This window comes from Brachyistius frenatus, unplaced genomic scaffold (assembly GCF_029030835.1).
Source record: "Brachyistius frenatus isolate BFR_SWC_R1_liver_20210118 unplaced genomic scaffold, ASM2903083v1 Contig_174, whole genome shotgun sequence".
Lineage (NCBI taxonomy): Eukaryota > Metazoa > Chordata > Actinopteri > Embiotocidae > Brachyistius > Brachyistius frenatus.
Window position 1 is genome coordinate 16,497 of NW_027210773.1, and position 13,517 is coordinate 30,013.

The 13,517-nt window shown below is 46.3% G+C and overlaps 1 protein-coding gene across 3 annotated transcripts; it reads left to right on the top strand.

The window, feature by feature from the left end:
- Window positions 1–3,556: 3,556 nt before the first annotated feature.
- Window positions 3,557–11,947, top strand: LOC138632112 (nucleolar protein 4-like). 3 transcript variants are annotated; one of them, XM_069717418.1, is made up of 7 exons: window positions 3,557–3,805; window positions 4,946–5,394; window positions 6,546–6,737; window positions 7,819–8,034; window positions 10,670–10,783; window positions 11,024–11,255; window positions 11,512–11,947. In XM_069717418.1, exons 1-7 carry the CDS (start codon window positions 3,787–3,789, stop codon window positions 11,742–11,744), a joined length of 1,455 nt encoding a protein of 484 aa, XP_069573519.1. In that variant the 5' UTR covers window positions 3,557–3,786; the 3' UTR covers window positions 11,745–11,947. The 3 variants fall into 3 exon arrangements, with proteins under 3 accessions (XP_069573519.1, XP_069573518.1, XP_069573521.1); XM_069717417.1 differs by having other exon boundaries at window positions 3,559–3,805; window positions 11,503–11,947; XM_069717420.1 differs by having other exon boundaries at window positions 3,561–3,805; window positions 7,819–8,007; window positions 11,503–11,947.
- Window positions 11,948–13,517: the final 1,570 nt, after the last annotated feature.

Sequence of the window (13,517 nt, forward strand, 5' to 3'; positions counted from 1 at the left end):
GATTAATCCCTAATAAAAAATAATTTTCAGTTGCATCCCTCAAATCAAAGGAACTTGAATCATTTTGCCCTCCTGTTCTGTATTTATTAATTAAAATAATATTAATAATAAAAAACATTATTTATATAAATATATTTTCGACGCTTTACAGGTTAAAATGATCAAAAACAACAATAAATGTATCTTAGGAGGGATTTAATCGTGTTTATGTCTTTAAGTCTTTAATTTAAGTTGTTAATTGCTTTTTGATATTTCATGCGAGATTTGATAACCGTTAGCTCTAAATCTGAAGTCTTCACTTTTGTCGTCGTGGCAACAAAAAAATGAAAACAAACTTCTGTTTAGTGATCAGATGCTCCTGTGTGAGAAGTGTTTGTTAGTTTCAGACGGATCGAGTATCAACGGTGTTACAGGAAGTGTGTCTGATCTGGTGTTCATGGAAAAGTGTGCGTGTGAGCAGTTCAAAGTCGTCTGCATGAATGGGATCTTTGTGCGCCGCTCCTCCGGTTATTTGCCTCATAACTCTTGAACTCCGCCGTCACGACTCTCGCGTGGAGAAACGGACCGAAGCCGACGATGATGAGTTTTGTCGCTCCGACGGAGCCGAACGTTAACGTTCCTGCTGTTTTTAGGAAGAAGTCACGCAAACGAACACGAGGTCGCCGCCATCAGGCCGAGGGTGGGATTACACACAGGAGAGACCAACGACTGTCTTAAATATGTGGAAGTGTCCCGTTGAAGTCTTTAGAGACGGCTGCCATGTGAGACCGGGAAACAACAGTGACTCGGCCCTGAAACATGAGACCACATGTTGAACCTCGTCCAATCAGAGCTTTTTACTTCTAGCCAGACAACGTGCAGCATCGCAGAGGATGTTTCAGACGCCGTCGGACTACAGTGGGAAGTTTAGAAACATTATTGATGTGGCTGTTGAGCATTTTAAAGGAGCAGTCTGCAGGATTTAGTGACATCTCGTGGTGGCCGACGCCTCACTTCACTGTCAGAGAATCTACGGTGGCCTGTTGGTGCCATAAATACAACAACGGGCCTCCTGTGGTGTCGGCGTTTGGTTTGTCCCTCCGGGGCTCCCGTAGTAACATGGCGGCTCCGTTGGAAGAGGACCTGCTCCTGATGTAGATGTGAAGGACTTCTAATGTTTTAGTTTCACTGCCGATGTGTGTTCCCTGAAGCCCCGCCCACCGGAGGAGACACCTGAATCCCAAACTGGACTTTAGTAGCAGTCTGTTTTGTTTGTAGTTTGTTGTGCTGGAGAATCAAAAGGTGATTTATGAAAATGACCGAAAAGCTGCAGGTGTTGATGTACAGATAAAAGAGGAGGAGGAGGAGGAGAGGAGGAGGAGGAGGAGGAGGAGGACCTGAGTTTAGTGTTGTGGAGGGAAGAGCCGCTCCCTGTGGAGGAAAACACAAAGAGTGGATGTGATGGAGGAGAATCTCCCCCCTGTGAAGTCGGAGAGGGATGCAGGGATGCTGAGGTGGTGACGGTGGTCCTGATGCTGCGGGGGGGGGGGGGGGTTGGCCTTCGCCTCCACGCATGAATACTCCTCACACACTCATAAATACACGTGGCCATGCTTCCTCCTCCTCCTCCTCCTCCTCCTCCCAGGGCTTTCCCTTTAACCGCCTTCACCCATTTCTTTTTTTTCTGCCTTCATCTCGAACAATAAACGCCGACTCATCTTGTGTTTGAGAAAATAACTGAGACTTTAATGTTGATGGAAAATGGAAGAAGAATAAAAGGAGACATGAAAATAAAATGTCTCCCACGTGCTCTCTGCACCCTTCCCCCCTCCATTCCCCATCTCAATCCTCCCTCATCCTCTCTCCCCTCCTCCCGCTGCTGCCCCCACCCCCCCAGCCATGACCCTCCTCCTCCTCCTCTTCGTCCCACCCCCCTCCTGACCTCTTTCCTTCTGCCTGGCTGTACCTCCCTCACCATCCCTCCCTCCCTCCCTCTCCCTCTCCCTCTCTCTCTCCCTCTCCCTCCCTCCCCTCCTCCCTCCCTCTCCCTCACCATCCCTCCCTCCCTCTCCCTCCCTCCCTCCCTCTCTCTCTCCCTCTCCCTCCCTCCCCCTCCCTCCCTCTCCCTCTCTCTCCCTCTCCCTCCCTCCCTCCCTCCCTCTCTCTCCCTCCCTCTCCCTCTCCCTCACCATCCCTCCCTCCCTCCCTCCTCTCCCTCTCCCTCTCCCCTCCCTCCCTCCCTCTCCCTCTCTCTCTCTCTCCCTCTCCCTCTCACCATGCAGCGGTTTGGGCTCCACCCCTCCCCCTCCCCCCCCCTCCCCCCCCCAAACTAATGACACAGTCGATATCATCCTCTCTCTCTCTTTTCCTCACAACCCAGCCCTGCCTTTATTTTTTACCGTTGACTCGTTCAAATGACCTCCTCTTCCTCTTCCTCCTCTCCTCTCTTCCTCTTCTCTTCTCCTCTCCTCTCCTCCTCTCCTCTTCTCCTCTCCTCCTCCCCTCCTCTCCTCCTCTTCTCTCCTTTTCCTCTTCTCCTCTCCTCCTCTCCTCCCTTCTCTCCTCTTCCTCTTCTTCTTCTCTCCTCTTCCTCTTCTCTCCTCCGTGTCTTCCTCTTCTCCTCTCCTCTCCTCTCCTCTCCTCCTCCTCTTCTTCTTCTCTTCTCTCCTCTTCTCCTCTCTTTCTCTCCTCCTCTCTTTCTCTCCTCTTCTCTCCTCCTCTCTTCCTTTTCTCTCCTTCTTGTCTTCCTCTCCTCCTCTTCTCTCCTCCTCCTCTTGTTCTCTATTCTTCCTCTTCTCTCCTCCTCCTCCTCTTCTCTCCTCTTCTCCTCTTCTCTACTCCTCTCTTCCTTTTCTCTCCTTCTTGTCTTCCTCTCCTCCTCTTCTCTCCTCCTCCTCTTGTTCTCTATTCTTCCTCTTCTCTCCTCCTCCTCTTCTTCTCTTGTTCTTCTCTCCTCCTCCTGTTCTTCCTCCTCCTCTCCATCTCCACCCTTCAATCATCGGAGCCACTTTTCCGCCTCTTATTTTTCAGCTCTCTCGTCTCGGCTGCGTCTCTTTTTTCTGTATTTTGTGACGCTGTGATGACTTTAATGAAGGATATTATGGTCTGTCCTGTCCGTCCCTCCTCTCTGTCATCGTGGACGTATAAACTCCAGCCGGGCACCAAACCATTTATTCCACGGTCACTTATTTAGCAGCCTGTCACAGACGGAGGCTGATAGGAAATAAAAGCTGCTGAAATGAAGCGTTGAACAGCTGATTTCTGCCGAGCTTCATGAGACGACTCGTTTATCAATTCTTTCAAAGAAAATCAGATAAAGGGAGTCATTGAGGGAGCAGATAGATATTATAGATATATATTAGATTCTGGCCTTTCATTTATAATAACAGGATTTCAGTGTATTGTTTGTGTTTATTTTGACCAACAAACCTTTCCAACCTGCGACTTTAAAACAAAGTAATATCTGCTTCTCTGGTTGGAGAAGATTGAAGAGATTATTCTGCTTTTAGTTTTTTTTATCCAGTTATATTTTTTCCGCCCCTTTAGCAGGAATCATGTCTCTTTGTGGACCTTTGTAGACGAAGGTGTCGGAGACGAAAGGTTTGAAATGGAAATAATGGAGGAAGAAAAATGTGAAAAGAAGAAAAACGATTTGCATCTCGGAGAATCACAATTCCAGCCGGAGGCGCGTTGAAGGAGGACGACGGGGAAAGTGTGGCGTGGAGGCGGAGCTTACGGCCTCCTGCCTCGGTGGTGGAGGAAGTTTCTGGTTGTGGCTTCGTGGTGCGATGAAGTGTAACGAGGACGATGTCAGCGGGTCATCGCAGTGAGTCAGATACAGTGGGAGGACGGAGAGCTGGAGGATCATTATGGTGGTGGTGGTGATGATGAGGAGGGGGGGTCTGTCATGATCCAGGGTGTCGACTGGGATGTCATCGTGATTCTTGATTTTAACTGCTGGGTCGGCACATGACGCCTTTAAGGAACTTTTTTTTTATAAATACGGCAGTTTGAAGATGATTTCCTCATATCGGACTCATCGAGAGTCGAAGATCTTCACCGGTTTCACTTCAGCTCGGAGTCGCTGCAAAAGAAAAAAAGATTTCCCTATTTTTTTTCTGCAAAATAAATCCATTTTATTACATTGTAAAGACTCCGATGTAAAGAAATCAAAACGAGTCATCAAAATACATTTAAGAATGAACCCAGAAACATAATTTGGCTCCAACAGGGATGTAAAGTTTGTTTTTTTTCTTTTCTTTTCTTTTTTAGGGTTGTAGTTTATGATGTTGTTTCATCAGACAATATCCAGTCGGTCATTAAAACACAGAACCTGAAGGAAGCACGCCATCTGCTGGACGTTTAAAGAAAACACACCCATGAAGTTCTGGTGTCGATGTGCGTCTTTAACAGACATCAGACCTAATCCGTCACGTCCACGGTCGGTTTCTTCTGACTGCGAGTGCTCCTCCTCTTCAAGAGGACAGACGTGGAGACGTGTCCTCCTGCAGGAGTAGAAAGACGTGGAGGACGTGATGCGCTGCAGCGTCCCGGCTCTGATTTATCTCCTTCAGCAGAAGGTTCGCTGAACGTCGAGCTCGTCTGAAGTCTTTCTATATTCACCAGCTTCCCTGCGAGCCTCGGCGACCTTTTTGTAAAACAAGACGAGAGAGACGACCTTCTGACCTCTTCGTTAACGAGGGAGGAAACTGGCAGAAGTTACGCAAACAACACGTTTCAGCTGCAGAGCTGCGAACTCTTTTATATTCAGTCTGTGGTCAAACCTGATGAATCTGCAGGTCGAAACAGTAAAACAATAGAGCCTCAATTAAGAGCCAATTTAAAAAGATCGGTCTTCATCGGTGAGACGTCCTTCGTCTTCAATAAATCAACATCCGATCCGAGAAGAAACAAAAAAAGCTGATTTGTGATCGTTGAAATCGAACGTTTCTGTTTCTCCTTCCAGACGACTCGTCGTCAGAGAGCGGCAGCGGCCTGCCCGCCCTCACCCCTCCCTCCTCCGCCGTGACCGACGCCGCCATCGTCAGGGAAGGAGAGGTCGTCAACGGCAACGGAGGCCCCGCCCCGCTGGACTTTAGCACGCCCACCTCGTCGTCGTCGCCCGAGGACCAGCAGCCGATGAACCTGAGCGACGCGCCGCCTCAGCGTCTGCAGCTCTCCGCCTCCCACCTGCCCGTCACCGTGTCGGCGGCGGCCGCGGCGCTGCTCGGCGCGCTGCATCCCAACGCGCCCGAGGAGCTCCGCAGGAAGTACCCGCTGGCCGCCAAGCCGCCTCTGACCCCGCACCCGGCGCTGCCGCTGCCGCAGACACACACGCACAACGCACACACACACACGCACACACACACCGCCGAGCTGCGACTGGACCGAGACGGCAGGGACTACGGGGGCAAGGTGAGGTCACACACACACACACACACACACACACACACACACACACACACACACACACACACACACACACATCCTTGGCTTTAACACCCACTGAGGAAGGAGTGTCAGTAGGTCAGTTTGTAATTATTATTAGAGAATAAACTATTTCTTTTCTGTCATTTTCATTTATAAAGTCGTAGATTAAATATAATTTCTCTGTTTCAGACTGTCAGAATAAAAGTATAAAAAGTTGAATGAGCTGTGGCGAAGATCCTTTAAAGAAGGTCGCGATACAAAAGAAATCACCAACAAAAAGAAGTAACTTTTATGTTTCGGCCTTTGCCATGGCAACAAAGCTTTTTATTTAGTATTTCTTTACTCTTTACGTGGCGCTGACACCTCGAACAATATTTCTGACCTGAATACAAAGTTTTCATCTCAAAGTCCTCTTTGCAGTGTTGGAGTCGGTTCTAGAAAGTAACTAAGTACATTTACTGAAGTACAAATCTGATGCTTGAGTTGTTAACGGCTTCTTTAAAGGGATTTTTCCCTTTAAACGTCTCACACATAAAAGTTCAAATGATCCAAATATCTGATATCAATTCAGTTACATTTAATTTTTTTGAAGTATAAAATAAACAACAATCACAAAACAACAAATTCAAAACATCAAAAAAGTAGTAACCTGATTTTTACTTTCATACTTCAACTACATTTTACTGCTGATTCTTATTTACTTTTACTGAAGTCATGTTACTTGTATTGGAGTATTTTTACTTTAATGCTGAATCTGTAAATTCGTAAAAAAAAAAAAAAAAAAAAAAAAAAATCGTAGTACTTCCTTGTTAAATGAAACATCGATGTGATGTATTTGTAAGATGATCTTTTATTCTCTGACTCCGTCTGGACACTTTTCTGTGCTGCGAGCTGATAATTGCTCTCCGTGATGTCGGTGCATCGTCTCCTTCAGCGACCTAAATCTTAACATTTAAGCACCATTTCATCGGCGAGCTGTCGGATCCTAACGAGACTCTTAATTATTGGTTTATTAAGAACGAGTCCGCTGGAAGAATGAAGCACTTAAAGAGGGAAGATGTGAAAAAAGAGACGGTTTTCAGACGGACTCACTAAATAAGTACTTTAAATATCCTTAAATGATCTTGTGTGTTCAGTCTCCCCAGTACAGTTCGGGCGGCAGCTACGACGGCGTGAAGATGGACCTGAGCGCCGAAGACCTGACCACGGGGCGGCACGGCAGCCAGGTCGCCCCCGACGACGACGACGACGACCACGACGACCACGACGACAACGACAAGATCAATGACACGGAGGGAGTCGACCCCGAGAGATTAAAGGCCTTCAACGTGAGTCAGGGTCGGACGTCCTGACCGACGTCCTCCCGGGATCAATGAACGCGTCTCGTTAAATCGATGAAAAAGAAACAAAACCGTGCGGAGCTTCTTTAAAAGCTGTCAGCGGTATTGATCACAGAGACGGAGGACTCAAACACAAACAGAGTCCAAGTGTGAGGACAGGACAAGACCCCGGAGGACCTGGAGAGGAGGAAACACATTTCAAAATCTTCCCTTTTAACAGGAAGTAAAACCTCCAACAGCAAAAAGGAAAAACTCTCTTTTAACAGGAAGTAAAACCTCCCGACAGTAAAAAGGAAAAACTCTCTTTTAACAGGAGTTAAAACCTCCTACAGTAAAAAGGAAAAACTCTCTTTTAACAGGAAGTAAAACCTCCGACAGCAAAAAGGAAAAACTATTTTAACAGGAAGTAAAACCTCCGACAGTAAAAAGGAAAAACTCTCTTTTAACAGGAAGTAAAACCTCCGACAGCGAAAGGAAAAACTATATTTTAACAGGAAGTAAAACCTCCGACAGTAAAAAGGAAAAACTCTCTTTTAACAAAGTAAAACCTCCGACAGTAAAAAGGAAAAACTCTCTTTTAACAGGAAGTAAAACCTCCGACAGTAAAAAGGAAAAACTCTCTTTTAACAGGAAATAAAACCTCCGACAGTAAAAAGGAAAACTCTTTTAACAGGAAGTAAAACCTCCGACAGTAAAAAGGAAAAACTCTCTTTTAACAGGAAGTAAAACCTCCGACAGTAAAAAGGAAAACTCTTTTAACAGGAAGTAAAACCTCCGACAGTAAAAAGGAAAAACTCTCTTTTAACAGGAAGAAACTTGTAGCTGGTTAAGAGCTCTGAATATTTTGCAGTTTTGTTACTCAAGATGTCAAATTAAAGCTAAAAGGAGAACGAACACATTCACTAAAACATCCACCATCTGGACTCTTCAGGTTGTTTTTGAGCTCTTCTGTCTTTGAGTGACTAAAACAATTAAAGCAGCTTTAAGACGCAACACGGCTTTAATTTAGCTTCGCAAATACTGTTTCGGTCTAACAGCCATGTTGTTGTTGTTGTTGTTTTTTGTGCAGATGTTCGTGCGTTTGTTCGTGGACGAGAACTTGGATCGGATGGTGCCGATCTCCAAGCAGCCGAAGGAGAAGATCCAGGCCATCATCGAGTCGTGCAGCCGACAGTTCCCCGAGTTCCAGGAACGCGCCCGCAAACGCATCCGCACCTACCTCAAATCCTGCCGCCGCATGAAGAAGAACGGCATGGAGGTACGCGTCCGGTGTTCCTCCTCACTCGTATGTTCTTCAACTCTCTCTGCTCATAACGCTTATTTTTAGAATCACTTCTATTAATCGTTTTATGCACCGAATGTCAGAATATGATGGAAACTGTCCCGGTTTGTTTCGACCAGGCAGAAAAAAACTCCAGTTAATTTGGACTTTTAAAGGGTTTTTGCATCCTTCGAGGAAGTCTGACCGTGTTTTAAAAATTATTAGCTGAAGTTTTAATGATGTATATAATAGTAGTGATACAGTATTTGTCTCTATTTAAATATATGAACTCCTTTAAGCTGCTCCGGTGATGCGAGTCTGTTTTTATGCTCTTCAACCGTTGGACGGTGAGCGCTGTGACACCTGACACCTCCTGTCAGGAGGCCTTCAGGCCCGTCGACACATCTTCCACCTCCTCCTCCACCTCCTCCGTCAGTCTGCAGACGTTTCAGCAGCAGCGACTCGGATTCAAGTGAAGTCTGAAAAACGTTCCTGACTTCAGTAAACCTTAAAATCACTTCACCAGCTTTTTCTCCTGCAGACACAAATTCTACCGACAGGCTTCAACCACCAGTTTGTTCCTTGATCTGCTGCACAGCTGGAATAAAAAAGGAGCTAATAATTCCCATAATGCACTGCTGGCATTGCGTCTTGTTCACAGAACCAGAGAAGAAAACACACCACAGGAAGTCTGATGGTTTTAAAAGATTTTAAAAAACACTTTATCGTTTACGAATATGAATAATGTGTTTACAGTACGTGACAACGGCTACCAGTAAATACAAATACAATAGTGTGGCCAGATTTTATTTGTTTATCTTCCACTACATTATTACTGTCAATATTTCAGAAATCAGACACCCGACTCATTATACAGTTTGCACAATTCATCCTGACAGAAATCTTAAAGGAGGAGTGGCAGGATTTAGTGACATCTAGTGGTGAGGGTGCAGATCGCAACCTACGGTGGCCTGGTGGTGACGTAAAAACACAAACTATAGCAGACGTAGCTTTCAGGTTCTGAAAAATGGTTCCGATCCAGAAGTGTCTTCAGCTGCAATACCAGCGAGTGCCACTAGAGGTCGGCTCCAAAAAGCCTCCGGCTCCATAGATTCCATTCAACTTCTCTCATCAAATCCAAAGTGAATAAAATGTGTCCATCAGTTATCTCGGTGTTGTTAGCTAAAGTCACTCCTTCTTATTAGTTTTCTGGAGGTCCATCTGAAAATAATCCCTCATTCATTAGATATTAGGCTTCAAAAAGCGGCATGTTTGGGGGCGGGGCATAGTGTCCTCAGGTTCCCAATCAGATTTAGGCAGACCAACTGCTTGCTCCTCCCCAGCTCGTCCAAATATGGTCACTTCTGGCTCCAAACTAGCAAAATGGCGGAGGCCAAAATCTGAAGTGGAGGCTTCAAACCAACGATGACATCACTGCTGGTTGCCGCTCTGCAGAGTCAGTGTTGGGTTTGTCCCTTCAGGGAAACTGTAGAAACATGACATCTGTTAATATGTGCTTCAGATTTAAATTAAACTATAATTAAATTACTTCTGTCATGTTAACCTTTTACAGATGTGTTCAATACTCGACCGCTCCTCCAATTTTTGTATTTAAATGTCTTTTGGGACCAAATTCAAACGGTTTCATTTTCATCCGCCAGCTTTAATCAAACAGAAAAAGCTGAATTTTTCACCGCGGCAACAAACAGTCGTTGTCTTTTTGTGAAAAGATGATATGTCGCACCTATAAATGGCTTGTAGTAACTATAGAAACGTGCCCATCACTTTATTTCAGTTTGCAGATGTGACGCGGGGCGGCAGTGTGTTGATACGACTTTTTATTCCAGGCTGAGAGTTTACAGCTGAGACGAGCAGCGACACAGTTAATTAAGAATTAAAAATAATCTGACATTTGTGCTGTCAGAGCAAAGATCAAACCTACGGAGGTTTAAAGTCGCTCTTCTTCTGGGACAATAAATGTAAGTTATAAAGCAGTTTAAAGCTCATTTAAACTCTATCTAAGTCTCATTAAATATATTTAATAAACAGACTAACATTTGAATGTGGGGAGTGATAATAGAGTTTATTGCGTGGACTCTGAGGAGCAACAAGCAGTGTGCTCTCGGTGTGAAGGTCTCTGCTGCCCCCTGGTGGTTCAGTAGGATGTTACACGATGTGATAATTCACTGGACTCTTTCTACTGCATTTATTAAGAGGTACAAAGCGCTGCAAAAAATATTTACTGTTAGTCTCCATCATCACAGAATAATAATGATGAAATTATCGTTTGTATCCATCAGATTAAGGATTATTTTCATTATGAATTTATCTGTAGATACTTTTTACGACTTTTGTCTAACAAATCACCTAAAATCCGTTTTGCAGTGATTTTCTACAACCTGGGCGACTCTTTTATTGACAAAACCGCCAATTTAGAACCCAAACATATTCAGATTTATGTATTTTGTTTTATGTATGACACAGAAAAGCAACAAATCCTCAAAATGGATGAAGCAGAAGCAGAAACTGTTTTTCTGCTTAAAACAGGAAGAAAAACAATAATTCAATCACCAAAACCATTTATAAACTATCATATTGTCTTTGTGAAGGTTTGAACTGCATTGATAATCTGTTGGTATGATTTTTGTGTTTTCTTCAGACCCGTCCGACTCCACCTCACCTCACCTCAGCGATGGCGGAGAACATCCTGGCGGCCGCCTGCGAGAGCGAATCACGCAACGCCGCCAAGAGGATGCGCCTTGAAACCTACCATGTGAGTGTGTGTGTGTGTGTGTGTGTGTGTGTGTGTGTGTGTGTGTGTGTGTGTGTGTGTGTGTGTGTGTGTGTGTTTATGTTTTTTTTACTTTGTTTACAAAACAAAAAAGGAAAAATGAGAAAGTTTGTAGTTGTTTGCAAGTAAAAAACAAACAACGTGACCTCAGTGTCCCTCCCAGCTTCCTGTCCTGTGTTTAAGACCCGCCCCCTGACTTCCTGTCCCCCCCTCCTCCTCCAGGATGAGCAGATCTCTCTGGACAAGCCGTCCGGCGGCGGCGGTCTGAGGGAGCCGGCGTCGCTCGCCCACTCCGCCTACTCTCTGGCCGCGTCAGCCTTCTCCTCCTCCCAGGACACCCAGCTCTACATCAACGGGGCCGGCCTCAGCTACGGTTACCGCGGATACCCGGGCCTGGGAGCTGCCATGCAACACCCTGTTTCCCTGACGACCGGTGCTGCTGCTCAGACCAACGGTGAGAGAGAGAGAGAGAGAGAGAGAGAGAGAGAGAGTGTGGTGAGGACAGAAAAATTAAATGTTTTATAAAAAACCTTCAACGCTGACGCATCTTTCTCACTTTTTCTCCCCATAACTCCTCCTCTTCCTCTCCTCCCCTCTCCTCTTCCTCCTCTCCCTTTCTCCTCCTCCTCTTTCTCCTCTTCCTCTCCTCCTCTTCCTCTCCTCCTTCCTCCTCATCCATCCCTCCTCCCCTTCGTCTTCAGGCCCCACAGACCTCAGCATGAAGTCGCTCTCCTCCGCCAACATCACTAACTCCTCCTCCGCTACCAACAACAGTCTGGGTGGGCGGGGCAGCGGGGGCGCCGGAGGGGGCGGAGCATCCACCCAGCTCAGCCAACCGGAGATCACAGCCGTGCGTCAGCTGATCGCCGGCTACCGGGAGTCTGCCGCCTTCCTGCTGCGCTCAGCTGACGAGCTGGAGAACCTCATCCTGCAGCAGAACTGAATCATGGGAGACGGAGAGGAACACACACACACACACACTCACACACACTCACACACACACACACACACACACACACACACACACACACACACACACACACACACACACACACACACACTCACACACACACACTCACACACACACACACACACACACACACACACACACACACACACACACACACACACACACACACACACACACACACACACACACACACACACACACACACACACACACACACACACACACACACACACACACACACACACACACACACACACACACACACACACACACACACACACACACACACACACACACACACACACACACACACACACACACACACACACACACACACACACACACACACACACACACACACACACACACACACACACACACACACACACACACACACACACACACACACACACACACACACACACACACACACACACACACACACACACACACACACACACACACACACACACACACACACACACACACACACACACACACACACACACACACACACACACACACACACACACACACACACACACACACACACACACACACACACACACACACACACACACACACACACACACACACACACACACACACACACACACACACACACACACACACACACACACACACACACACACACACTCACACACACACACACACACACACACACACACACACACACACACACACACACACACACACACACACACACACACACACACACACACACACACACACACACACACACACACACACACACACACACACACACACACACACACACACACACACACACACACACACACACACACACACTCCCATTTTGTCCGTCCGTGTCCTGTTTCTCACATCAACACCAGACCTCCTCCACTCAGCTGCCTTCTCTTCTGAAAACTGTGGAAACTTTCTGGAGGGAAACTGAGACAGAGCGAGGGGGGCGGAGCTTAGAATCCCAGCATCCCCCCGAAAAACAAACCTCGACCCCACCCGTCCTGCCTGAGGAGGAGGAGGAGTAGGAGGAGGAGGAGGCGTCTCTTCACCTCACAATCAGCGCTGCGCTCTGAGGGAGCAGCGGAGAGGAAGAGACGAGGAAGACGAGGAGGAGCGAAGATGATGTTGATTCTGCTGCTGTAGTTTCAGACGCAACAAAAAAAGAAAAGAAAAAGACTCGGCCCATTTACGGGTAGAAAAGTGAAGTTTTTTTTTTCCTGTGGAGTTTTTGATTGACGGCTGTCGTCGTCTGATCGTAACCAATTAAAGAATTAACGACTCCCTGAGTTACTGCTACCGAAGCTGAATAACGCTTTTACATTTCGTCTTTTTGGGAGTCTTAATGAGCGATTTGCTTTATTTTTTATTTTTGTGTTGGTTTTGTTTTTGATAGGAAAAAAAAAAGAAAAGCGTTTTAACTTCTCTGGAACGAAAGCACTAAATCTGGGAGGAAAAAAAACGTCCTGAAACGCAGAAACTGGAAAAGAACAGAAAGAAGAAAAAAAAGTTTGTTTTTTTGTGCTCGCTTGTAGATAAGCTCTCCGTGTCCGACAGCACTTTCCCTCCTGATCCTCACCGACCTTTTTAATCCAGGGAGCAACTTTATGCATCCAAGACGCCATTTTTTTTGACCACCAGGAAATACCTCAGATCAGACCTGCCAACTCCTTCTACACACACACACACACACACACACACACACACACACACACACACACACACACACACACACACACACAG